The sequence below is a fragment of the Symphodus melops genome (genome assembly GCF_947650265.1).
Source record: "Symphodus melops genome assembly, chromosome: 21".
In the NCBI taxonomy this organism is placed as follows: Eukaryota; Metazoa; Chordata; class Actinopteri; order Labriformes; family Labridae; genus Symphodus; species Symphodus melops.
Genome location: NC_136711.1, coordinates 12,986,578 through 13,013,739, shown reverse-complemented (window position 1 = coordinate 13,013,739; position 27,162 = coordinate 12,986,578). Strand labels below are relative to the sequence as shown.

Here is a 27,162-nt window from a genome sequence, read left to right as displayed (position 1 = left end):
TAGCATTGTTTGCTTGTACTGTTTTGCAGTATGCTGTTTTCTATTTTTATCCTCATTTCAGCACTACTATGGAAGGTCATATTTATTCTCATTCATTGATCTAATCCATGGTGTTTGTTTCGTTCAAACTGTTAACTCAGGGTTATATTTTTTCTATAGATATAGGAGCCATGATTTTTTTTTTTACAATTGTCTGCTTGTTCGCTGAAGATGAGTAAACCCAAGGAAAATAACAAAATCCTTGTACCATTCATTATAAATATGGTATCTTTGCTTTGGTCGCCTCATCGAAAAAAGTCCTAAAAACAAACTCCTGCATGTAGGTAGGTTCCTGCAGTGTTATTGGCATGTGAAAGTAGCAATACAACAATCAATACAATATAATTTCAAATTAAATTGTACACAATAAAACCGCATATTAAATTCTATGACACAATCATATGTTAGTGTTCATGGTCTTTAATTAAAGTGTCTACAATGTAATTTTAATGTAAAGACTATGTATTAATTGTCACTGAAATTCAATATGTGGGAAGTATAACCTAATGTTGTTTGAAATAGGCAATCTCAAGCAAACTTATTGCCTACATACGTTAAATGTTACGTTATAAGTACATATAGCCTTATAGCCTTATCCCCCCCTCCCCAACACAAACAACAACAACAACAAAACAACAACATTAATATTGTTAAAATGGCGTTTACAATACTGTAAAAAAAAACACATACCAATTTCGATTCCTTAGTCCTACCTCCCACTACTTGCAGCGCCAGCGGCATAATTTATCAACCAATCACGGCGCGTTCTATACGTCCCTGTGGCGTAATTTACCGGGCTGAACCAATCAGATCGAGCGTAGCACTTTGCCTCGGCGAAATCAAAGTTGTTGTAAGAGCGCGCGCGTGTGTGTGCACGAGGGGAGAAGAACTGGCCGGTGTACGAGACTGAAGCGGAGAGAAGTAGCCTTCGACAAGCATATCCAGTGACAGCAGATACTGGATTCTGTAGTCCACCGTGCCGTCTTTAATAGTCTAACCTTTAAACCCAAGACCAAGACGCACTTCGTCCCAGGAATACCGCGTCTCAGTTCAAAGCAGATTTCCAGATGGATGTTCCTTGACGACTTGACAGTTCAAACTAAAGCTCTACCTCTTTGTGAAAGACACTGTAGCGATGTTTCAACCTCTCTCGGCATAGCTGCCTCCCTTCTTCTGTCACTGTGGACTTGACAATTTGTTTCTGCTCTGCCTTCGAAGAGACATTTTCTGAAACGTGATGACGGAAATCAGCGAAAAGGAGAATGAACCACAAAACCTTCACCGACCACAGTCTACCATGCCGAGCCAACCTGAATCAAAGGTAACAACACACCTGTGTTCGATTATCTCGAAACATAAACAAAATACTTGATCACTGATTAGGAAAAAATGCTTTTATAAAGTTCGAGTGCCCTCTGTGACCAGTGTGACATTTGAAAGACTTTCAGTCAGATGTAGTGTGTTCTTTATTTAACAGTCTTTACAATGTTTACGTTGCTTGTCTTGCTGCTAATTCTGCAGGTCTTGCATAACATCGCTAAGCCGCTTTAACTCTCCTAACTACCCTCCCATAGATTGTCAAGTCAGACTTTACGTTAACGTGTGCATGTGTGTGCAATTGTAAGTGCCGACTTTTAAGAATACACAGTCTTTTCTTGTGGCCTCTTTATGATGATGAGGTTTTGGCTTCAGATCGAGGCGAGTGAAGAAAGATGCGTGGAGATAGTGTTTTTCTTCACTTAAACCACAATAATTTGTATAATTTTATATTATATATATAATTTTATTTAGTATTGTATATATTAGCCTTTAATTATGTAATTACATTTTAGCTAATAGTTATTGTTTAATATTTACTTTGTACAAAAGAAGCACAGTCTAGCGAAGTTAAACTACTTGTTTGTTAAACATACCTGGCCAATAAAGCTGATTCGGATTCTGATGACACCTAATCAACAACTTATTATTTGCACCTTTGTTCAAAGTGATACTGGTCCCCTCTTTATCGAACAGTCATCCCTATTCTAGACTATTCTCCCATATTCTAGACTGTAAAAAACGTCACTTACACAAGGTTTACCTTCTGTTTCTAACATACAGAGACATTATGAAATAAGCCTTTGTTTTTGGACCCGGCCACTGTTGTCACAAACAGACCTCCTTAAAAAAAATTGATTTTATTTGTCTACTAAAATTGAAGAAGCACTATCCAAGTAATGAAAGTTATGAAGAAGAATTGTGACCGTCTTTAAGGGGATAAAAACCTTGAGGCACTGACTGTGTTTTCAATCAGTCAACTATTTTCCTGACGCTCTTAGGGCCCTTGGAGTCCCTCGGCCCCGGTGCAGTGCAGGAGCCTTTTTTTAAATGCTTGTTAGCTATCAAGACTTGTGCAATCTCGCAGCATATTTAAAGAAATTAGCGCTCTCTTTTCTTTTTGACCTTAATCTCTCTGCTGCGTTTTTCTAACAACATAAACAAGCTGTGAGGTCGACCTTAATTGCAGCAAATATGAAAACAAATGGCTGTGGTTTCGTCAGAACAGTGTTGACCTGGAACAAGCGTGGCAGGATGGGTCTCTTTTTGTTGCTTCTGTTTGACCACAGACAAACACAATGGATGGTGGGCCAGTGAGGTGCTGTGTAAATTTATGAGCCAATCAGCTAGCAGATGTTTGCGCTTTCTTGCTAGGGGCTGGGCCATAATTCACACAAATGGCCATCCAGACTAAACAGAACTGGGAGGAAACAATCGTCCGGGCTGCGTCAGACGCGGAGCTGACGTGTTTGCCAAGCTCCTTGGCAGCACCGACCACTCCGCAGCCCGCCAAAGAATATAACAGTGGTGAAAGAAGGAAGGGAAAGATTAAACGTGCGTGTGACAAGTGGGGTCTCTTTCATTTTCGTCTGCTGCAGGGCCTTTCTGCAGCGTCACTTGTTTCTCACCATAAATCTCCACGCCTTTCATTTTATTTCCTCGTTTTAGCTTTCCCTCCTTTTCTTTCCTCTCTTTCTCAGCTCCTCAAACGTCCCCCCTCTGCAGTCTAACTCCTCACATAATCAGTTCTTCCTCCTTCCTCTATCGCTCACTCCTGATTTCCCCCCCTCCACTGTCCCTCAGCTCTCAGAGTATTTATTGCAGTGCTAAGTGGGCACACCGGCTTCCTAGAGTGCGCCTAATAGACGCTGTGACAGAGAAGGACTAGTTATTCCACCTCCTCCGCCTACGGGCAAGGTGACGCCTCCTAAAATATTATTATTCCTCTTTAATCACCTTGAGCACACGCCGTTTGACGTGCAGAGCTGTATAGTGGGTGACGAGTGAAGTAAAGAGTGTGTGAAGAAATAGCAATAGTCAAAAGGAGTTGTGTCACATGCGTTCTCTTGAACAGTTAAAGCAGATTGATGTCATGCTCATGTTGTGTCTTCCAACTCCAGATAAAAACGAGAGCATTCACTGTGTCGTGCCATTTCTCCGGGTCATATAGGGAAGGAAATTGTGTATAACATTTGCAGGAAAATGACTTGATTGGAGCAAAAGTACCCCCCCCCCCCCCCCCAAAGAGGACCAGGAGGACCACGACTCTTACGTTAAGAACCGGACAACTAACATGTTGTGTTGATGGTGTCAATAACAATAAACATCTGTGCTTCTTGAACTAGACTGTGGATAAGTGATGCTTGAAAGTGCAGGACAAAATTGAGGGTTTGTTTATCTTAGCGTACAGACTATTAAAAGGAGAGAGAAACTTATCTCCCTCTCTCTCTCTCTCTCTCTCTCTCTCTCTCTCTCTCTCTCTCTCTCTCATTTGTTGAATCCAGAGCTGAAATCTTAAAAAGCGTTGTGCGGATTCTTGGTGTTTTTGTGCCGGAATAAATCTTGTCTGCCTTTGGAGCCCAGACAAACAGCAGAGGAAAAATACACCCCTTAGCAAAGAAATAATCCATCGTATAACCACAATTAACAATCTCTCCCCATATTAAGACTTCCATGTTTGTGCGGATTAAATGAATTGCACACTTTTATTGAGCTTAAGACGTTGTTGCCTTTAACTGAGCCCCGGCTAGCCGCTTCCCCCTGTTCAGTTTGTATGCTAATCTTTGCTATGTGGCCGATGGCTGTTGCCTCCTTTTGTAATCCTTGCCTCGAAGTTGTATTGATCTCCTGCAGCTTCTCGGAATGAGAGCAGACAAAACAAATATGACAAACTGTCGACTTATGTCTCTAAACTCTACACTGTTGTGCAGGTGAGGGTGTGAGAGCTGTGCTCAGGATCAGCAGCTTCATACAGTTTGTATTCACAAAGGACAACTGGTGTAGCAGTGTTAATGGTCTGCAGCCTCACGCTCTCTCAGCAACCACGAGGACGTCATTATGAGAGGAAATGATGGCAACTGTTTCTCCTGACTTTGCCCTTCAGAATCACTTTCTCACCTATCACCTCCTTTCTCCTGTACTTACTTCCTTATCGGCCTGTAAAACTAATTAATTTCTTTTCCCCCACTTCAGGGTAAGGCGTTCCCTCTCTCTCTCTCCTATTGGCTTGTTAAAATGAAACCCAAAACCTTGACTTCTTCCCCACCTTCACATCACCTTTCCTCATCACCTATCCTCATCTTTCAGCCTTAATCTCTCTCTCTCTCTCTCTCTCTCTCTCTCTCTCTCTCTCTCTCTTTTTTCTCTCCTTCTCTGCATTGTCCACTTTACCCATATCTCTGAGTGACTTGCCGGTGATGGTAGCCGTGGTTCTTGGCAGGACCGGAGGACAAGAATAGCTCTGCGAGGGATACGAGAAAAGAGAGAAAGGGAAGAAGCGAGAAGTACAGGTTTGAGGAGGAGAGCAAGAGTAAGGACACAAAAAAACCGTCAAAGAAAAAGTTAAACAGTAGAGGCAGGTGTCGAGGGGAACTGGAAACAACATTTTATTTAATTCGTGTTGTTGGACTTTTGACAGTGCAGACATTTACAAAGTTGGAATTTCCTGTTTTAAGAGCCAACTAAACTCATTTTAATGAGCTTTTCCTGTCAAGTCTGAATCATCCGTATGATTTGAATGTGTTCACGACAAAGCGTGCGGCGTCTCCTTGCGCTTGTATCCGTGTCGCTGTCAGCAGGACATCACTCAACCGTCTGACTTCTGACAGGCCATGATATGTTTGTTTCTGCTGCCAGAATGATTGACAGGCGCTGCTGACCTTTTGAAAGAAAAACTATAGAGTGCACAGGAAAGGGTGGAGCAGAGGGAGACGGAGGCCAAACGGGGAGAGACAGAAACCCAACAAAGAATCAAAGGAGGCGAAACCAGCTCTGTTTGGATTTATGGTGACGTCTCTGAATTACTGTGCTTGATTCTAACATGCTGCTGATTCAGCCGAGTCTTCGTTGTACGGTCAAGCAGAGAGCAAAGAAGGGGACCTTGTTTCGTCCTTTTGTTTGACACTTTGCACCTTTTGAAGTAACTTGTCCACAAAAGGCAGAGCTGTTGATTTCATGGAGACGAAGTTTTCTAAATAATAGATAGTTCTGAGTAACAGACTCCGTGAAGAGAACTGAAGACAGCAGCTATAATGGAACACTTTCATCAACTTTTTCAAAAGCATGCCACAAATAAGCCTCTCGCATTGAGATACTTTTCAGTCATTCATAATAATTATAAATATGTTGATGTTGTCTCCAAGTTTAAAACTTTGGTTTTTAACTGAATAATCCTTCCCCTGAATGGATGAAATTCTCGCTTTAAATCTTTCGCTCATATCAAAGGATCGAATCCCTGAACACACATTAAAGTCCATTTAAGAAGGTTATTTCTTAAACACCTATGATACACTTCCTGTCCTTGTTTTTGAAGAGATGCACAGGGAATTAAAAAGGCAGTTTGTGTCGTACCACACAAAATACAGGCCAACAACTTAGGTCAATTAAAAAAAATAGAAAGAGAGATGCCATTTGGTGCTCTTCTTACTGAATGATCATTGTTAAACCACGGTCAATTCAAATAAAACAAACACAACCCGTACTTTAGATTTACTGAGTGTTTAATCCAGAGGATTGCTGTTTAATCTCTGTATCTATGTTTAATGTAAATGGGTTAAGCTCTATTTGGTAATCAAAGGATAACCAACTTTTAATGAGCAGCCCAATGAGTGTTGTTGCTTTGCCATCGCGTGAAAATCAAAGAGCTACGGTGGCAGTCGCCTAACACTACCTGCTAAAGCTCCTTGTGGATTTAAGCCTTTTAAATGTCTGGATTTGGAAACACAAGCTGCTTTTGTTGCACACTCTGGCAGTCGTGAGCTGGCAAACACTTTGCTCGCGAGACACTCGCGGGTCACTGAAACTCAGCTCTTTGTTTGAAGCAAAACACAGAGCTGTGATTGTGACTATGAGAGGGAGATAGAGAAGAAGTTCATTTCGTTTTTAGAAATGCAGTTATTTTTAAACTGTCTATAATGACAGAATGAGAGATATGGATGCAACAAGACTTCATTTTAAATGGTGTTAATTCTTCATGGCCCATTCAATGCGTAGAGATGGAAAGAGAACGTACTCTGCTCTGGAAGTCATCACTTTGTTGCCTTCTCGGTGACCAGCATGCAGCTTGTGCATCGAGGTATTACAACTTCCCATTTGCACAAAAGGTCATTTCAGTAGGTGCACTTTCTACCTAGAAGGTTCCAGCTGGAGCAGTGCCTAATAAGGTCATCTTTAATTTAAAGCCCGGGTCCCTGGAAGAAAGATGCCAAACTTAATCAGGATCCTGTGCGCAATACTTTGACTATCACAAGTAGACGTATACTGTATGTCTGGGGAAAAGCTCTGCAGTGGGAATGCAATGTGCCAGAGTTTACAGTGTCTGAAGGTAAGTATTGGATAGACTTTCATACTGGACAATCTGTACTGTGCCTAAGCATGCTGAATCCCCAAAGTGTAGTTCATTCGACAATGCTCTGATCCATGCTCAAGCACGATACACTTTTTTGACCCTGGTACGCTTGGAAAAATTGTGATTCGTCATGAAAAATTTCACGTACAGGGGGTAAGGGTAGACGATGTGGACAGCCTTCAATTATCAAAAGATCCCGGAGAGTTATAGCTGTATCTGACTAAAATGACTCCAAATAAGCCACAAAGTCCGTAAACTAACCGTGAAGTTCTCTCAAGATGGTTTTTAAATTCTACAGGAGCTCTATGACTGTTTCTTTTCCTCAACAAACTCAACTGTTCTGTTGGTCTTTATTCCTGATTTCAAGACTGATGTGCTGACCGTGTCCGTAAAGCCAAGTGTGTGTTGTACTAACAACGTTATGTACAAGAAGTAACCCCGCTCAGGCCTGTTTACTCCCGGAGCAGGATGAATGCAGGCCAGTGAGGGAACGAGGAGAGGGGCGAGCACACTTAGAATAGAAGGTCTTTATTGTACATGTACAACAAAATTTGGTCAGTGCAAAGAAACCTTCAGCACGGGACGGGAAGACTAGGTCTAGTGTGAGTTCACCCTGAAACTGGAGGTACCTAAAACAGTGCTTTACTCTACGACCGCTACACATTGACTTACAGCTACTAAGTCATTTATAGGGCAAACATTAACTTATAAAGATGTGAATAGGCTGTTTAAAACACTTTAAAAATCATTATATTTTGAATAAGGCTGCATTTGATCTTGTGTTTCATCAAGCAATGTGCTGCGCCTGTGGCCTCTGATGAATAAAATCTGTACCATGGCTCTGGCACTGTTAAAGGTTCCACTCGATATATAAAACCAACCATCCAAGCCCACCGGCTTATAAACCTAAAGTAGTCGGTGCTTTGAAGACAACATTTTTATGACTTCAAGCATTAAGTTTTATGCGTCTGCAGCCAGTCTTCCAATTGATTCATTGTTGGGCCCAGATGAGATGTGACCAAGCAGAAGTGAATTTTATCTTTGTCTGAAAATGTCCTTCTGGAGTATTGTGTGATGGCTCTTTTTTTGTGCGTTTGCATGTTCGTTATACATTTACTGTAGTCATTTTACTAGCCGTCTGTGGCTAATAGGTCTCGAAAACATCACACTGAAAAAAGTACGCGTTAATCATGTCTGTGTTTGGTTGTCAGATTTTGGAACGTGGGAATGACATATTGAACTGTAAATGATGATGCTTTGCTTCCTCCTGTCAGGGTGGACACGTTTTATAATATAGTACCTTTTGTGAGGTGTTTCTTTACAACATGAATTTCAAAGGCAGTCGGCTGCCTTCATGCATAGCGCTGCTCTGACACGCACAGTGGGGCTGAAGAGGAGATGAGGAACATGGTGTTCAGTTGGAAAAAGTTTAATCCTCTTTCCTGAAGACTGCACGCCAACATGCCACACACACACACACACACACACACACACACACACACACACACACACACACACACACACACACAGTTAATGAGTGTATGTACTTCACAACATACCCACTGTAGTTTAGACTAGCTACAATATTTATCAGTGTTGACCTATTACCTGAGATTTTGTCTTTAATCACCTCAGCTCTTTCCAGTAGCTTCATTGAATTATCACTGTGTTGTGTAAAAAAAAAAAAAAAGATGGCACAGAAGAACATCACAGCAGGATATGTTTGCGCCTTTTTACAGGCATCTCTTGTGTGAATCCTCCCCCCCCCCCTTCTTAATCATTAATTTATCCGAGCGTACCTCACAACAGTCTATTTTTAGAAACCTCCACCAAACATCCCTGTGCTCATTTTTAAATCGCTATAGAACAAGACTGTTAAATCTGCTCCGTCTGTCTGAGGCGTGAACGAAAAATGGGACCTCACGCATCCTTATGTGGCATTTTTCTGTCCGTCTCTTCTCTATATGTGCTATTTTTACCCGTTCTTGCTTCTGTTTTACCTGCTCTTCTTCCCTTTCTTTGTCACTGCCGGCATTCTTTACTTTCATTCTTCACTTCATCTTCTTTCCCAAACCACAGGCTGTTCTAGTACACTACACTACTGGCACTGTGATGAGCTAATTGCTGCCAGTAGTTCAGAGTTTGATCGGTCCCCAGTTCTGAAATCTATAAATAGACTTTTCAAAAACGTTACACAGAGACACAAGAGTGCCATGGAGACACAGAGACAGAGATTTTTGCATTCATCCGAACTGTGCTATTAATTTCAGTTCTGTTTTTAGGGTCGAGTGTTAAGAAAGTATGAAAAGACACAAGAGACTATCTGTCTCACACCAGCTGCTATAGTATCATCAATTATGCAAGCCAACACATAAATGTAAAAAATAGAACAATGAGAGATGGAAGATAATCAGGATGGTGATGCATGTCTGACGTGATGTCTGCTGCAGCTCCACAATTTCAGACGCAAGAACATGTTTGCCTTGCCAAAAGAATAAAAAGGAAAAAACTGGATGAATCAGGTGCTACTCTTACTGAAATTGTCTTCATGTAAAGAAGAGACTAGTTTTGTTTTTTTAACACAGTCCTCTAACAGTCATGACATGATCTTTAGACACATTTGTACACATCTGTTAAGCCAATCAGAATGTTCCGACAATAACTTCTAGAATAGACTTCTTATTCAATACTTACAAACTATAGTGACCAGTTGTGTGCCTATTAGAAGACACAACATTGTGAAGTAGATCGATCTTCTCCTTTATGAGTAACTGTCAGACTCTAACTATAAGACTGTATTGTCCAAACTGTAAGTGTTTGGACAATCAAGTTATGAGAACGTTTTTTTTTTTTTTTTAAACAATTGATTTTTTTTTTAACACTGAAGTCTGGGACCTCTCCGTTGTTTATTTATTTTTGTGTGTTTCCACTGGTGGAATCCAAAATGCCTGGAAATATTTAAATATACCGAGACCTCGTCAGACTAACACAATTTGAAAAAAAAAATTTGTATGGCTGCTTTGCAAGAGTTTGCCTTTTCCAACATTGAAATCCATGGCTTATAAACAAAATACATCCATTTTTCAACCGACACAATTTAGTAGCCAAGACAGATATCGTGTACATGTTGACTGAATTTGCGTCTAATTTGTTTAAATGGGAAATTTAATGAAAAATCCACTTTGACAGTGTTTTTGAACATATATTTGGGTCCCTGAGTGTCTACTGACCAAGAAAATGTGAAATAAAAACCCTCCAGTCCAGTTTGTGTTCTTACAACACAGAGAAAAGTGCTCAAAAGTTGGGGGGCTCATTGTATTTAACAGTTTATAGGGCGCTCATTGAAATACTATGAAATTCAAAAATTCAACCTCAGTGTTATTGGGGGACATAACAGAATTTTATTTCTGTTAAAACATTTTTCAAAATTTTTTAAGTTCCCATATTGGGTTCAAATGCCACAATACCAGGATCAGTGACATAGGGTGATCTCTTCTGATTGGCTGAGTGAGGATCAAATGCTTCTCGACCTGACTGATGTGCAGGAGCGTGGCCATATGTAATGTGTATGGAAATGACCAAAAATAGTCACTTGCCTGATGAAGGCTTAATGAGACACACACCTAGCTTGTTGACACAGGGTCACACACCTCTGGTGTTGATTCATGTTATATATGTTGGAAAGGGGGGGATAATATGTCCTCTCTAATACTGCTTCATAATCCATTCAGAAAAAGCCACCTTAGTAAAGGTCTTTGCTCCATTTTATACAAATGCTAGCTATTGAGCCAACCAGAGCACCTTGGAGTTGTTTTGGAAAAGGAAAATGTACAATAATGCATCTTCCTGAGTTAATGAAACGTTTCACTTTCAGGTCTTTGTGGTTTCCTCTTTGGTTGTAAATCCAAGATAACTTCACTTTAGAAGATCTACATCCCTATCTTCTGGCCAGTTAATGTTCTCGGCCTCAGATGGACTTTTAAAAGTGTTTGGAGCAGTTGCCAAATTGCGAGACTACATTGCATCTTTTTAGCTTCGTAAAACACTCTGTCTGGACTTTCAAAGAAGTGGATGAATGGGAGAGTGTAAAGGAACTGCTGAATAATAGATTCACCACTAATTTATTTAAAACCATCCAATTTAATTTGTTTAACAAACATTTATTGCTTTCATTAATGCATGTCCGTTGGTGATAAAGGGTTTTAATGACGGTTATAGCTCAGGAAAGTGGATTTTTCTTTAGCTCAGCTTAGCAACTTTATAACAGACTAAGAATTCAATTATCTTTTATTCTTTTAAGTTCAGATAAGTCCTGTTTAAGTTCATTATCGCTTTCCTATAAATCCGGGAGGAATTTTTGGATATTGATTTTTCAGTCTTGTGTTTGCTGCTTTGAACCTAAAAGAATTCCTTTTCGTCTGAACCCGTTCAAAGACTTGTCGTCACCACTGAGAAGATTAACAAAGTCAGACAAGTAAAAAAAAAAAAAAAAAAAAAATCTAATAGAGAGGAACATCCATTACTGAATGGGCCACCGGTCGAGCCAAGAAAAAGGCCATTAAGGAAAGCCTGGACTCAGCTCCCTGTAGAAAACATTTACGAGAGGCACTCACTAATGAGTCAATGGAGAGGACTCTTTTCATCACTCAAACTAATTGGCATCTGTGAATCTGTAGCTTAAAGAAGAAAAAGAGGAAGCTGCTCGATAGAATTGATCGAATCTTCTGTAAAGCAGAGAGATGGGTGATGCAGTGAATTTCAAAGCTCAGGGGTGCAATAGACAGGACGGTACCACATCATATAGAAACATAAAGAAACGGGTGTATATAAAACCTGCATTATAGTTTAAGGAATGAAACAAAAAAAAACCATGAACTTTGAAGCTCAACCCAGTCGCTAACAATGACAGCTAATGAGCTCAGTGTAAATGGAAGAGGTACTCCTCAGTAATGGGAACCTATTATCCTCCTTGGCCTCTTTCTCCAGGCCATTCTCTTGATGTATGAGTCCATAGCTGGTATTATTTCCTTAAAGTAGATCATATGACTCCAAACTCGCCGTAATCGATTGTCATTATCAGTTTCCCCCTTTGTTGTAGCCAGGAACAGCCAGGTTGTACTCATGCAGGAGATAGAGGCATCCGACAGAGCCAAAGATAAACACGGCGTCTGCAGTGCATCACCGACTGCATGAAACGTGAAGATGCAGGCCGCTCGATAGAACCAATCAAACGTGAATTCTAAGGGGTATTGACGGGGAGGGATTAATGAGGGATGGCGAATTTGTGAACTCAGGAAAAAAGATGGAGAGGAAAAAAAAAAAAAAAAAGCTGGAACATCCAACGCCATGCAGACAAGGCAAGGGCAGTCAGAGGGTAACGCTAACAGGCTGCAGTTTAATAGACTGATTCATTTCAACTGTGCACTTCACCTCCTGCTGGACTCTGTTGTTTTTTTCATGACACATTTAAAAGCCATCAACATTGGTCAAATTTTAAATTGAAACTGTTGCTGTAATTATTGTCACTAGAAAAGGATTGATCTGTCAGGTTCTGTGGAAGTAATCAATAATAGGATAAGCAATAAATAGGATTTTTATGACATTAGGTAGCAGCAACCTTTTATTCCCTTATTAATTGTTCAACATGTATCATTGCTTATTTGTGCTGTCGGTGTATCTGTGTGGGTGTGGTCTAGTCAAACGTTCAAGTCTGCTGACATGGTGTAGCTGAACCTTTGCGAGTAATTATCCGTGTCGATTTAATTTGCGGTTAATTGTGAAGCAGGTGAACCGCTACATGGCTAATTGTGATTAGCTTGGAAACAAGAGAAATCCGATATTTTTCTTAATAGGATTTAAATGTTGTTGAGTCCTGATTTGTGTACATGACCTCACCTTTTCCACGTAAGGCCTGCACATTTGTAGTCAACGAGAGGACAGACAAAAACACATTTAAAAAACAAAACTTTCCAGTGTAAGAGCAGAACTATTTCTTTCTTTGGTAAGAGTGGTTGTCTGTAGGAATATTTTTCACAGCAATGTTAAAAGTTAAAATGAGACCTTTAAACTTCTCACAGTTGAGTATAGTTGTGTTCTGCTCTTACTTTTCTCTGCACTTTGTGATCATCAAATGAAACGAAAACACAGTGTATTTTGAACGGTTTGAAATTTGATGCATCTGCTGTTTGTTTTTGTTTTGTGTCTTACAGTTGCAGCGGTTGAAGCGCTCTCTGTCCTTCAAATCTGTCATGCGCAGCAAAAGCATGGACAACTTTTTCCAGCGCAGCAACGGTGATTCTCGCCCTCCCACAGCCCTCATCACCGTACCTCCACCTCCATTATCTCCTCCCCCCTATTCCGAATCCCCCCTGGCCTACGAGCGTTCTCCCCCTCAGTCGCCGTCCATCAGTCCCAACGCCTCATTGTCCTCACACTCGCCGTCCATCAGTCCCTCGCTGTCAGTGACCTCAAAAGGGCAGCCAAAGTCTCAGGCCCAGCCGGTCAAGACCCACTGTTTCCAGGAGCATGTCTTCCGTCGACCCACCAGCTGCCAGAGGTGTAAACACATGATCCAAGGTAGGTCAGCAACATAGCATTCATGGGAGATCTGCAGCCCTGTCAGACAGAGTTGAGGAAACACTAGCCAGGATCAGAAGCAACGCATGTTTTCTGTGGGGTGAATGTCCCCAAACAACAAGAACAAACAGTTTAATAAATGCTGGGTAATTTCAGTATGTTATTTGGCAATCAAGTTTCTCTTCACCCATGTGGAAAGAAATCGCTTTAAAATGGACCAGGCGTAACAAATACTTTAAAGGGTTAGTTCACACAAATGACTCATTCTCTCACTGAGTACTGAGCGGTTTGTGGTTCTCGCAGGGTTAGTCAGGATCATCAACAAATCTTAAGTGTGTGACATTTTGCAATGGGTCTATTTCTTTAAAAGCAAATTGTCTTCATTGAAATTATTGACGGCAAGCTCGGCGGTCCAATCTTGTTTACATGCCTCCTCTGGGGGTTGTATAGATTTACCTTGTTGACAATTCTCTGCTGTACTTTTCATGTTAAGCGAGGCTGTTCCACATGTCAGAGTTAACAGCACACCTTCCACAACCTGTTTCGCTAAAACATATTCCAATTAAATCAGTTTTTTTGTGTGTGTGTGTGTGTCTCTTGTGTAGAATTGATTTCAGACAGTATTTAACATGCTTCTCTGTTACCAAAGAAGGCACCTTATTCAGATTCTGCTGTAGAAAGAACCTCGGTGTAAAACCGTGGCTGAGCTCAGCCTGTGTCAGTCGTCTTTCAGGATCAATTCAGGATTGTGATGATAGAGTACAGGGGAGCCACTTGTGATCTCTGACGGTTTGATTACAGGTCTATAATGTGGCCTTCTGACCAGTCTTAAGAACAATCCAAGTCCAGGGTTTATTCTCTGCTTTCATTGCTCTATCTGTAGAAAAGACTTCTCGTTGATCTCATGATCTAAACAACATGTTGGACACCGACTTCTTTTATAGAATAAACTATGTATTTGTAAAATGGAAAAAAACAAAAACACAATCATCTACATTGTGAATACCAGCATCGCAAACATTTGCTCTCCCTTTCTCTTTCCCTCATTTGTATTACGCTAACACAACTGATATTGCCGTTTTTAGAGGTCTGAACCTGTTTCTGAAAACAGATGTGGTCACAGCTGTCTTTCGCCTTCGTCTATAGCTTTGTGTTGCAGTGACATGTTTGTCCCTGCAGGGAACTCCAAGCAGGGGCTGCGTTGTAAAGCGTGTAAGCTGGCTGCTCACCTATGGTGCTCGTCAGAACTCTCCCAGCAGCCCTGCAACGGCAAGGTAAGAGGTTTTCATAACTGGGTCCAACCTCTGGGGACTTTGAATCTTTTTATGAAACTAACAGTGACACCATAAAGCCAACACATATGAATTACAACACGCATCTCTCTACAAGTGTCTCCTCCTTTTCTGGCGGATATGACACCTACATACAAGTGGTCATCCTATGTTCACCATCCCCAAAGTAGCTGAAATGAACACGTGGTCAGTGAAGAAGCAGCAGGAATATGCTGCATCATAAAAGGTGTAAAATGTGATTTTTGAAATACTTTTGGTTGACTGACTTTTTACTAACATTTTCAAATAACTGTTAAAAAATACAACATATTTAACTTACAGATATTTCCTTAATCGTCTCTTATACATTTAGAGTTCTTAAGTTGTTCATAAAAAATCTACAAAATCTCATTAACATTAAAGCCCACTCACTGTTCAGCGTGTCTTTGTATTCATTGTTCATTTTCAAATCAGTGCTCTGGTGTTTCTTTGTTTGCTCTCGTTGTCTGTGAGAAACACGAATAACCACGCGCAACAATCTATCTTACGAAGCTAATTACATATTTACAGTTTCCATATTTGTTTGTGAGTGGAAATGTGTGAGCTCTCCACAGGCCAGAGACTCACCGAGAATGCATTGTGTCAGCAGAATTAAACAGCATCTGGATGCTGTAATTGTCTCCCTCAGTCGGTTGGCATAGGCTGGTAATATGCTTAGCCTCAGAGCCCCCGCCTTGTTTAAAGAGGATAAAGCCATTTTCAAACCAGCAGAGACAAAAAGGTGGAGGTTATAAATGGAATGGGGATTGACCGGGGCTTTGCAAAGTCGACTAAGACAGTTGGAAGCGTGTGAAAGGGAAGCAGCTCGATAAAACGTTCTCCTGTTTCTAAATGCCACGAGAAGAATGAGGTAGTGGTGAGGATGGCACAGATGTTGTTAAAGCGGCCACGTCCCAACACTTTTCCACTTGGCCTTTGTGTTCCTCTTCGCTGCGTGTGCTGCTGACGTCCTCTCTTCCTCGCTCTCTTCCTCTTCCTCCCCTCTTGTCTGGATGCTACATTTCCTTCCTCCCCTCTTGACTCTGTTGAAAAATCAATATCTCCCTGTACCAGCTGGTCTGGCTAATTCACTGTGAAATTCAGTGTTTTTGAGGCGCGCACAATCCCTCGAGGATATGACATGGCAGGCTCTCGACGCAGCCTGCAGCAGTGTCCTTTTCGATCACTGCACACTCATCAGAGCAAGGATTGGGCGTTTTACTGTATCAGGATGGCATTTAAGGCCACTTCGTATACATCGTCATAACCCGACATGTCTGTGTCATCCAAGGCTTGTTAACCGCCTGTTTGTGCTTTGATTTAATTAATTTTACCGCAACATAGTTAAGATTTCAGATTTTTTTTTTTTTTTTTTTTGATAAATAATTGTCGACATTAGTTTGATGTATCAAGCGATTGGGAGGTAAAGTTAAATTTTTAGAGGTTAAATAGTCCTCACTTTTGGAATGTCTTGAGACCACAGCGAGTACTTGTTCAGTATCTGCAAGGAGAGGAGAGCAAAATGTCTTTTAGCAGCAGGAGGAGGCAGCCACCCAAGTGTAACTAATAATGAATATCAGTTTAAGTGCTGCAGGGAGCAAACACCTTCACAAAGATGGTGATCAACCAAGTCCACTCAAGTAATGTACCTTACTGTACCCATCTCAGGTATTTCTACTTTTTTCATTTTTAAAGATTTATGTAAGTACATCATCTTGAATAAACTGAACTGCTGAAATGATTTATATGAGCTTTCACTGTTTTTCCTCCTGAGCTACTTCTCCTTTACATTTCAAAAAGACCCAGAACCCGGAGGTGTAGAAATCCAAAACCAGGGCTAATAGTCCAATGTGATTATTTGTCAGATGATGTTGCGCTCCCTTTGCCCTTATGTTACACTTTTTTTTACGTTTTTTTTTTCATGATCATGCTTTTAAAAGGCGAGAGCGAAGAAAACGTTAAATATTTGGCAAATATATTATTTAAGACAGTTCGAAACAGGTTGATAATGACAGGAAACAGCTGGAATTAGTCCCATTAGACTCGCAGATCAAAAAAGAAACAAAAAGTTTTTTCTCCAAAAAGTGATTTATCATTTTAGGTTTTGGCAAAAGTCAATGATCAACCTTAAAGAGTTCAATCATTAACACAAGTCCCTGTAAAGAAGTTAGATCAGAGACTGACAATAACCGACATCCGTCTGGCTCTCACTCTCAGCCCGTTTCTTTAAATTACAACAATGATAACCATTTGCTTATCGATGTTAATTGAACTTCAAGATGTATTGCGGTTTGATTAAATAAAAAGGCCTGCTGGGCACTGCTGGAAGTAATTGCTTCTGCAGGACATCTTTGTACAGACACACACACAAACACACACACACACACACACATCCTAATCTGAAATATAGTGTCCTCTGAGCAAAGTGGAACATTTCTGCTTGCTTGCTCTTTAAAACTTCTATAAATCCAAGAGTGTCCAGTCGTGCTTTACGATCAAGCAGTGCAGATACACTCGTGTGTGATAGAGGTTGTTTTCTGTCGATTTGCTTTGAAAGGGAGATTTTAAACATTGAGGACATTATTTAACAACATCCTCTTTTCCTCATAGTCTTATCATACATTGTCTTATCATTCATATGATCTATCAAGAAATATGTAAAACATAATTTGCTGTGGCACGGTCCTTGCTTGAGAAGTGACCCACAACAGTACCTGCCAGTCATTCAAACGCATCAACTTACAGCTAGCATAGCATTAAGTTTATCTACTGAGAGCTCTTTTATTTTGCATTTCCGTGTTTCCTTTAAAGCACATTGTGAGATTCAAACAAGGAGAATAGAAACCGTACTCGGAGAAAAATCCTCAGAAACGTTGGTGGGCCTTAAGTTCTACGTTTATATGAATTGGAGGGAAATGTACATTTTTGATAGAAAGTTCTTCAGCCATAACTTTTAGCAAATTTCACTTTATCTCTGTGTTTGTCCATCCGAAGTTTATCTCGAGATCTTATAGCCTGTCGGACCTGTCAGGGTGTGGAAAGTTTCCCGCTGTGAGATGCAAGTTTTAACAACCAGATCAGACGGATTTCAGGGACAGTCCTCCTGGAATTATCTAAAAATAATTTCACAAGTGCATAGTGGAGTTAATTATCCGAGTGGTGATGTCAAGTGCCCAGTGTACAGAAGCCTAGGTTCGACATCCACCCTCCCTCTCTTTCCCACATCAGTCTCCACTCTCTTCACCTGGTTTACTACTCTATCCACCACCCTGTCCTCTAAAATGAAGGCATACAAAGCCAAATATAAACCCTGCCAAAAAAAAAAAAGAGGACCTAATGTGGGTGAATTTGTCGTTGTCAGTATTGCAGCAGTCATCTCAATCCCTCCGAACCGTAAATCAATGTCTCACTTTCAGGGGACTTTTGTGCTTTTAAGAAGGTCGACACTCACACGATCTGCCAACACGTCAGGGCAGTCATTTCCTTTCATAATATTACGTTCTCCTACTTTAACTTAAAGGCACACTCATCCAAACTTATTCAACATCATGTTTTCATGTAGTAGATTTGTAATCATTACCTCCAACTTGACGTATGATAAGGCATTGTATGTGAGAGAAATATCTTTTTAAAGTGTATTTAAACGTGTCCATTTAAATCATCAGAATAGGTTGATTATATAGGAAGTTCATCCATTAGAAGTCCTAAAGAATGACAGAAAAATAATTCAGTTTATATCAGTGTCTTTGATTCAGATTAAAATATGAAGGGATGCTATATTTAAAAACGCTTTCTATTTGAAGAGCAGCACATCAGAGCCTCTGTTCAAAACAGCCCTTTGTACATGGCCCTCTTCATCTGATGAGTGAAATACTGTGAGCATGTTTCATGTGCTAAATAAAGAAACAGTCAGATCAGAGTTGTACAGTAGCACATCTGTACTGTCTAACCATGTACAGTCTAACAGAAACCACATGAAGAAGTAAGCTCAAAGGCAGAAGATCCTCAGTCATACTCCAGAGAAGGTTTCCTGTTATTAATGTCATTCATTATTGAAATGCAACAATAGATCACATCACTGAATTCAGCTTTAAGTATCCAGTAATAAGAAAGTGTCGAATAGATTCTTTTGGTCTTTTAACCATTCTGTTTAAATGTGTCAAACTGATCTTTAAACATTAGATATAAGTACAGAAGTACACATGATAATACATTAAATTCTGCCTCCTGCAGTACAAAGTATTTGCCAGCTCGTCTGAGCTTGTCTGCTGAGTTGTCCTGTGATCATATACAGTGTATATATGTGTGCATGTGTGTGTTTGGTGAAACACACTACTGGTGAAATGTAGCTGTTGTGCTAATTAGGCATGTTTACATTGATACATAATGTAAACATGCTGGCTAGGTTGATTAATGTGTGGCATGCTGACCCAGCAATTCAATAACAGTAATAAATCAATAATATGTAAATGAAAAAAACGTAAACACGGCTCGGCATATCCGTACTGTGTGGAACTTTATTCACACTTTTTTTATACCACTGGTCAGGAACGACTTTTGTACATGCGCAGTATATCTATGAAGAAAAACCTCGGCACACCTAAATGTATGACAGGTGGAGGAGGTTAAAACTGAAAGCACACGGTCTCACTTTATGCTGAGATTTATTGGATCGCACAATGTTTGGTCTAACCGACCATCATTGGAAGGTGGGTATGATTATACCTGATGAAGACGGTTAGACTGAAATGTTTTTTGATCAAGTAAGAGGGATTTTTATACCTTTATTAGATAGCCGTCAGTCGTGTGGGTCATGTACAGAAACTAATGCTCAACAACGGGGTTATTTACAAATATTTAGACATTTTAAACTGGGGAGCTGTTGTACTAGTTCTACCCTCCTTTTTTGATTGTGTTGTGCGTTTAGAATAAATATACAGATTCAGATCATGTTTAAAAGTATCAGTGTCAAAGTCAGTTGAAGGAGTTATCAGTCTCAGAGAGCACTCTGATACTTCCTTGCACATGTTCAGATGCTCCAGTTTCATTGCATGTTCTGCAGGTCAATCCTCCACTTGTCTTACAGCTCACAGTTTATCACTTAACACTTTGTCTTATTTCAGCCTCAAGTGACGTTTCTCCTTTTTTCTGTCCCTCCTCTCCCGTCTCCTCGTCTCTCTGTTGGCCTCAGACGGGAGCGTTCAAGAGAAACTTCAGCTCTCCTCTGCTCACATCTGATCAGCTGGGTGTGGTCAGAGAGGCTCCGGCTGCACAGGGTGAGCGATGGAAACCTCGCCTGATTTCTAGCAGCACTAAACAACTGTAATATCAAGATGACTGATGACCATGTCTGTGGCCTTCAGTTCTTGATGCCTGACAGGTCACTGTGTGTTCGTGTGTGTGTGTGTGTGTGTGTGTGTGTGCTGCAGTGAAGTGTCTGGTATAAAACTGCACGTGTGTTGCTTTGTTCCTTCTTTTCTGGCGGTGTGCAGAGGCAGATAATAGCATTGTTGACCCTGTGTATGAGGCGCTGCGCTATGGGACGTCGCTTGCCCAGATGAGTCGCTCCAGCTTCAGCAGTATCTCAGAGTCACCGTGTCATGAGGTATAAAACCCCACATGAATTACACAGACAACCTCGGTCAACCCCACACAGTCCTGTTAACATAAATCATACAAAGAATATTGTTGACTTTGCTACCCCACATCGCTTTCTTTTTTTACAGGCAGAGGAAAATCCAGATAAACAAGACAACCAGCCAATAGCTGAAGAGGAACAAATACCAGGAAGTAAGTCAAATATAGTTTTAATTTGGAAGGGAATGGAGGGCGGGTCAAAGAACTGAGACAAACAAGGTGGAGTGGGATGGATGGTACACGTAGGCTTGTGAGGGGACTGAAGGTGGCTTTAGGCGTGGTCCTGCTCCCGGACCTAAGTTAATTTATGAACTGAAATATATTAATTCCGTATTTACCGTGTAGACGTGACACCTTAATGTGTAAGTTTTCATTTTAATTTGACATTTAAGACAAAAATGGTTGTTACTAATCATCAATTGACCTATCCCACTCATGTGAATGCTAATATTTTAATTCTGCAAAAAATGTCCCGGTGTTTTTGTGGAAAATCCTCAAGAGGAGTACGTTTTGATTTCTAAGGTTTGTAAAGTGGAAAATTTGAAATTCTTTCACCTATGAAACTTACTTTTGACAGAGGTGATATTTGGTCTTACTGTCAGGATTTCGTAGCTCTGTGCATGTTCTCTTTGCAGTACTTTAACCTCTCTGTCTTTGCTCCCGGGAGACGGGATCATCTCTGTTTGTACCGCTCCCCACTTTACAGTCAATGACCTTGTCTTCAGCCTTCCTTCTGTTTGCTGCAAAGTGACAAGACCTCTCTCTCTCTCTCTCTCTCTCTCTCTCTGTCTCTCTCTCTCTCTCTCTCTCTCTCTCTCTCCGTGTAACCCTCCCTTTTTCTGTTCTTTTTCACCCTGACGTTTTCTCTGCTTTACACATGTCCCAACTCTCTGTAATCATATTCTCTTATTTCTCCTCTCCCTCCCTTTGTCGCTCTGTGTTTCTGCGTCTGTCTCTCCAGTGCTCACCCCTCCTGAAAGCGAGAAGGCTGATTCAGAAGACAGGGTCAGCCTGAAGGTGTGTAGTCAGCGTTCCTCGCTTCTTTCCTTTTTCTGGGTGGAAAAACACTCTGTCAGCCCCTTCAAATGTCATATTTTCTCCTCTCAGTTTCAGACATTCAAATGAGCAACACTGAGATAACGACCTCACATATTTGTTTTTCTCAGACTCCAAAGAGAGTAGAGGTTCACTCCATCCACACCTACGTGGCTCTCTACAAGTTTCTGCCTCAGGAGAAGGACGATTTGGAGCTACAGTTAGTCCATTTTTTTTATACTGTACAAATGTGTAAATGAGAGATTGGCTGACAGAAGAGGAAGAGTGTACCTGGCCATAATATCAACGTTTGCACACCATCTGCCTACTCAGCAGGATGATGGTGGGGGGTTTGAGGATTTTTTTATTTTTTTTTATGGGGAGGGGGGAGGGGGGGCATCCTGGGAGGCAGCGACATTGAATATGTGACATTTGAAATAAAGAAATCATTGTTTGTTAGCAGAACCAGGAAACTGCGAAGTGTGGTCTGACACCAAGCACTAACCTGAAGGAGTCGTCTGTATAAGATGACCCTTAAGCTGTTTTCACACTCATGAAAAAAATCGAGAGAATTTCAGGAGGACTGCTTCAGATAATCTCCTGACCTGGCTGTTCACATCATGCACCGCGCAGCGGGAGGCTATCCCTGTCAGTCGGCGTGGGGTTGTGTATGGGCGTGGGGTCTCCTGAGGTAAAATACAAGGAGGCTGACAGGAGAAACTAAGTGAAGTGCGAACAAAAAAAAAAGTTTTACTTCATGAGAATCTCTCTTGTCTTTGAGTCACCCTATTGAGTGTATTAACAGAAAAAGTGAGGCTGGTTTCTTTTACAGAAATAGATCTATAAATAATAATAAATAATAAATAAATCTACTTCACCTGAGTCACCTTAAACTAGAGCATTTAGTTGGCTTTGCTAATCTTCTTATCTAAAAAAAATAAGTTAATTAAGTAAATTTCACTTACTGAAATTTACTGAACACCCTGCCAGCTGCCATCAGCGTGTGCATTAATGTGTGAATGAGCCGCAAAAAACCTTTTAACCTTGTAAGCTCAGGTTCAAAGCAATATACCATTCAATAAAGCATTTTGTTTTCCCTCCAGGCCTGGAGACAGAGTTCAAGTTACAGATGACTCCAACGAGGATTGGTGGAAGGTGAGCTTTATGGGGAAAAAAAAAATCTATTCAACAGCGCTGTACTGATGGAACCATTGAAAATCAAGAAAACGATCCCATTTCTCTCTATCTTTCTACTCAGCCAGTGCTTAGGGAGATAAAATATCATCATTAGAATATCTCTGACTTGCCTTTAAAAAGATAATACAACACAGTCACAGTAGGACTTCAGAGCTGGTGAATGTGCTTGAAGACGCCAGTTGTTGGTGTGAGCAGAGCTTTGCTAGCATGAACAGGAAAAAGAGGAAGAAGACAGATTGCAGATTGTTTTTAATGAGGCAGCTGTAGATCTTAACCTTCACCTGCTGAAGGACAGATATGCGTTTGCATAATGGATCACAGAGGAACAGTATTAGATATCCACTTTCATGAAACAGCAGCAGCATGATCATGTTTGCATTGCTGAAATTCACTGTATTAAAGACCCGCAATGAGCTCATTTACAGCTTACGAAGCCTAAAAAAGAGTTGAACAGGACAGAGGCTGTGGAGTATTTAAAGGAATGTTCATCATGAGGCAACAAGTTTGTCATTTTCCCAAGAGGTATTATTTGATGTTCTACTATTATGGTCATGCTAGATTTCAAAGGAAGCCTAATGCAAAATACTGTCATCATTGTCCTGAGAGTGAGCGCCATGCAAAGCACATTGTGTTTAAGAAATTACAATGAGACTCCTCTTTCCTGCCACTGTTCAGTTTAAATGTTTTTTTCTAAATGTCAACATCCAGACATCAGCAGAATGACTGAGTGGCCACCCATGGGTCCATGTCTGCCTGTGTGCCAGAGCTTCTGGAAAACATAGCGCCTTGAATAGCAGATGCTTTTTTTTTTTATGACGAGAGTTGGACTGGTTATTAGAAAACAAAAATACTTATGCCTGTTTATTGCGAAAACGTATTTTAATCCCATATAAATGTGATGCATATTTAGGCAGCTGGCCAAGCAAACTGTAATGAACACACAAAGGGATCTAATTGGATATGTTCAGTCAAGGACTGTAGTGGAGGATGACTGTGTTGGATTTGCTGTTTGTGTTGAATTGTCAGCAGGACAATGATTGAAATGTGGTAGTTTGTTTTTTTGGCAATAAGGCAGTAAATTGTAGCGGCATAGAGGAGAAATTGTACTGAACACAAGAGGAGTCAGCATCATGGATTTTTCTACAACAAGCAATTCAAACCCGCTCAGAACAGGACATGAAATATCTATTTATATCTTTCAAAGACTAACAGACTGTGTGTGTGTGTGTGTCTGTGTGTCTGTGTGTGTGTGTGTGTGTGTGTTTACCAGGGGAAAAGCAGAGACAAGGTGGGATTGTTCCCGGCCAACTTTGTGCAGCGGGTCCGTCCTGGTGAGCGGGTGTGGAAGGTCACGGCCGGTTTCCACGGCAACCGAGACAAAGGCCAGATGACTGTGAAAGAGGCCCAGGTGGAAACACACAAATTACACTTCTTTTTTTTTTCTCTCTCTCTCTCTCTCTCTCTCTCTCTCTCTCTCTCTCACACACACTCACATGCACACGCTCTCACACGCACTCTCTCTCTCCATCTCTCTCTCTCTCTCACACACACACGCACACACACACTGAATAAACGTATGTAAATTGATGCAGAAAAGTGCTGACATTACAGAGGACAGCATGTTATGGCCTCTGTTCGAGCTCTTTTGTTTTTACCCCCTTAGTGCACAAACTCTCTAACATTACTGAATGTCATTCGCTCCTCCTCTTGCTCAATACTTCCCACCCCGTCCCCATCCCTCATACTGCAGATCTGTGTTGGTAAAAACGAGGAGATTGACGGTTTCCTCCGGCTGAGCAGTGGGAAAAAGAGAGGCTTGGTCCCTGTGAAGTGTCTGCTCGAAATATGATGTCGGCCCTCTTCACCTTGACCCTCATCTTCCGAAAGAAGTTCACAATGACGGAGGAATACTCAGAGGAGTGTTTGCCCAGCACCCTCACTGACCACCAACCAAACACCACCTCCACTCCTCCAAAACGTGGCAGTGAATAAGCAGCTCGAGTGGATGACGAACCACAACGTCGCTTTTTCCCTGTCGAAGATTTTAAAGGTTAAAGGAAGGACAGGAGGTGATTCTTCAAAGTTCTTCAGAGCTACTTTTTTTCGTAGCACAACTTGACTTTTGTGTGGTTTTATACACAACAACAACAGCTATGTAGCATCATGTTGAAGATGGTAGTACACAGGAAGTCCGGCTACCTCACTAGCCATTTCCATTGGCCATTTGTATGAGAAAAATGAGGACTACTTTACTATGATGTCATGGCCTGTAAAGGGACTTGATGTTCATTTTACTTTGTGTAGCAAAAAAAAAAAAAAAAAGACATAAAAGATTGTGAACGATTCTAGCTGTTTGTTCTAGCGGCCTCTGCATCCACCTGATTGGCTCAACTAAGAGTGTTAACTACAAAGACCCAACTCCGACGAGCACTTTAATTTCGATCCATGACGTGCACATGTCTCCCTCCTGCTCTGGCCAGAAAAGGATTCAGGTATAACATTGCGTTTTTCAAAGAAAGTGTAAAAACTCTTCTCCTCCACACATTGGTCAAATGAAAGTCATTATGCACACTCACACACACACACTCTCTCTCTCTCTCTCTGGGTATTATAGTACATTTGTGCTTTTCACAGCTCCAATGTGACAAATGCTTTGTGTGCACCTTAGGGAGCTTCTCTCTCAGTACGCCCTTCAATCACACTCCCTTTACACACGCTCGCACACATCGATTTAATATTTATAGCTCCACTTTGTTCCATGTTGCTCTAAAGTCAGCCACAAGATTCTAATTCCTGTCATTAACTTCCCTGCGTTGTTTATTACACGTGTGTTATGTCCTGTGATATAAGCTGTCATATCTGCTCGTGATCTCAAAGATGGACTTTGCTGATGTTCTTACCTTTCTCGCATAGTAGAGCGGAGCAACGTTTTGCAGTAATTAAGGTTGATGGGGTATAAAGACAAGGTCAGTGTTTTTTTGGGGTTTTTTGTTGTCATGAACGTGGTGGAGGTTGTCAAACTTTCAGTCTCAGAGGGTCATGTTTCAAAATTTAGCCAGCAAAAAATAAATAAAAAAATGTGCTGAAGTTTTGAAAAATAATTTTCTCCCAGCACATGATTTTCCTTAAACTCACTCTGAGACTGTTTTATGTTGCTGTTGTTGAAGGTGATGAAAGGCACATTTAGCGCACACCTCTTGATTTATTGCTCCGTCATTATAAACTATAAGGCAATGACAAACTGCATTTGTTGCAGCAATAAATGTAAATTAAAAACATGACAGACTTTGTAAATAGCCTTGTAAAAAAACTGTACATACAGGCTCTGAATTGCATTCTTTCCTCAAGGTTTGCAGCTTTCCAGTAGCCAACTAAGGGCATTAACCTCACAGCAAGAGATTATTATTTATTATCCCACTTAATGATGTATGCATCCCTACGCTCAATTAACACTTAGCCCTGTCAGCACAAATCTTTCCAAGTACTATGCACAACAGTTTTAGTCACTTCACATTATTTTGTACTCTGCTTATTTTCCAGCGTATAGCCATACAAACGCAGACACACACATACACACACACACAATTCAGGAAATACCCTGTGCTTCTGCTAAGATTTGAAACTAGACTTCAGCTCTGGGAGAGTTCATTGTCCATGTAGGATCAGTCTGCACCATCTCCAACATCTCCTTCACGGACTAGAACCAAGGCTGGCTCAGGATCAGTTTTACCCAGGTGAATTCTCTCTCACACGTTCATGCACTCGGCCAGGCTAGTTCTCTGCATGGCTAGCTGCCCTTTGACCCTCACATCTCTCAATAAAGTCAGATGAACTGTCAAATTGTGTATTCGTTTTTTTTTTTTTTTTTTTTTTTTAATGAATTCAGTCTTTGTTCTGTGGCTGAGAGCTTTGATCTGTCATTGCAGCTTCAAATCATTGCTACAATTAGAAGTCATGAAGTCTCAGGGTCTTTCGTAGCTTTCGTAATACTCGGCACAAAAAAGAATAATTTCCAACATCACTCGTGTGTACGTCTGCAGATAATGAAAATAAAGAACAGAAGCTCATTGAAGAGAACAGGTGCTGAAAGAAGTGTTCATTTATTAACTTTAGTAAAGCCAACGGTGTATAGATAAATGTACTGAAGTAAAAAACAATGGTTTAAGCAAAAAAAAAGAGAGCATAAGAGTGCAAAAAGTAAAGGATCCTTAAGTGACCTTCCGTGACTCTCTAAATATCTTTGCATAAATCACTGGTTTGGGCTCATCCTGGGAGTTTGGGGACAGACTTACTGAAGAAGGACGTACATCTGTGCCCCTGTCACTGCTGTTTTTTATCCCCTCACAGTGTTGAGCTATGTTCTGTCCAGTCACCAGTCTGTTCTACTTTGACACCAATCAGACAGTGACCCTGACATTAATTAGTAACACTGTCACCCACGCTTCTTCATGAGCTGACCTGATAAACGACAGCACGATTGGCTAA

The 27,162-nt window shown here is 40.9% G+C and overlaps 1 protein-coding gene across 1 annotated transcript; it reads left to right on the top strand.

Annotated features, from left to right (window-relative positions):
* Positions 1–1,063: 1,063 nt before the first annotated feature.
* On the top strand, positions 1,064–26,509 carry LOC306817371 (SH3 and cysteine-rich domain-containing protein 2-like). Its single transcript, XM_079334185.1, has 11 exons — positions 1,064–1,360; positions 13,132–13,498; positions 14,678–14,772; positions 20,000–20,084; positions 20,301–20,413; positions 20,535–20,598; positions 21,407–21,462; positions 21,612–21,700; positions 22,584–22,635; positions 23,948–24,085; positions 24,428–26,509. Exons 1-11 carry the CDS (start codon positions 1,277–1,279, stop codon positions 24,524–24,526), a joined length of 1,242 nt encoding a protein of 413 aa, XP_079190311.1. The 5' UTR covers positions 1,064–1,276; the 3' UTR covers positions 24,527–26,509.
* The last annotated feature ends 653 nt before the right edge of the window (positions 26,510–27,162 follow it).

Coding starts and splice junctions, on each gene's coding strand:
- LOC306817371 (XM_079334185.1), top strand. CDS start 1,277: ATGACGGAAATCAGCGAAAAGGAGAATGAACCACAAAACCTTCACCGA. Junction 14,773..19,999: donor AGCAGCCCTGCAACGGCAAG/GTAAGAGGTTTT, acceptor TGTTGGCCTCAG/ACGGGAGCGTTCAAGAGAAA. Junction 22,636..23,947: donor CCAACGAGGATTGGTGGAAG/GTGAGCTTTATG, acceptor TGTGTTTACCAG/GGGAAAAGCAGAGACAAGGT.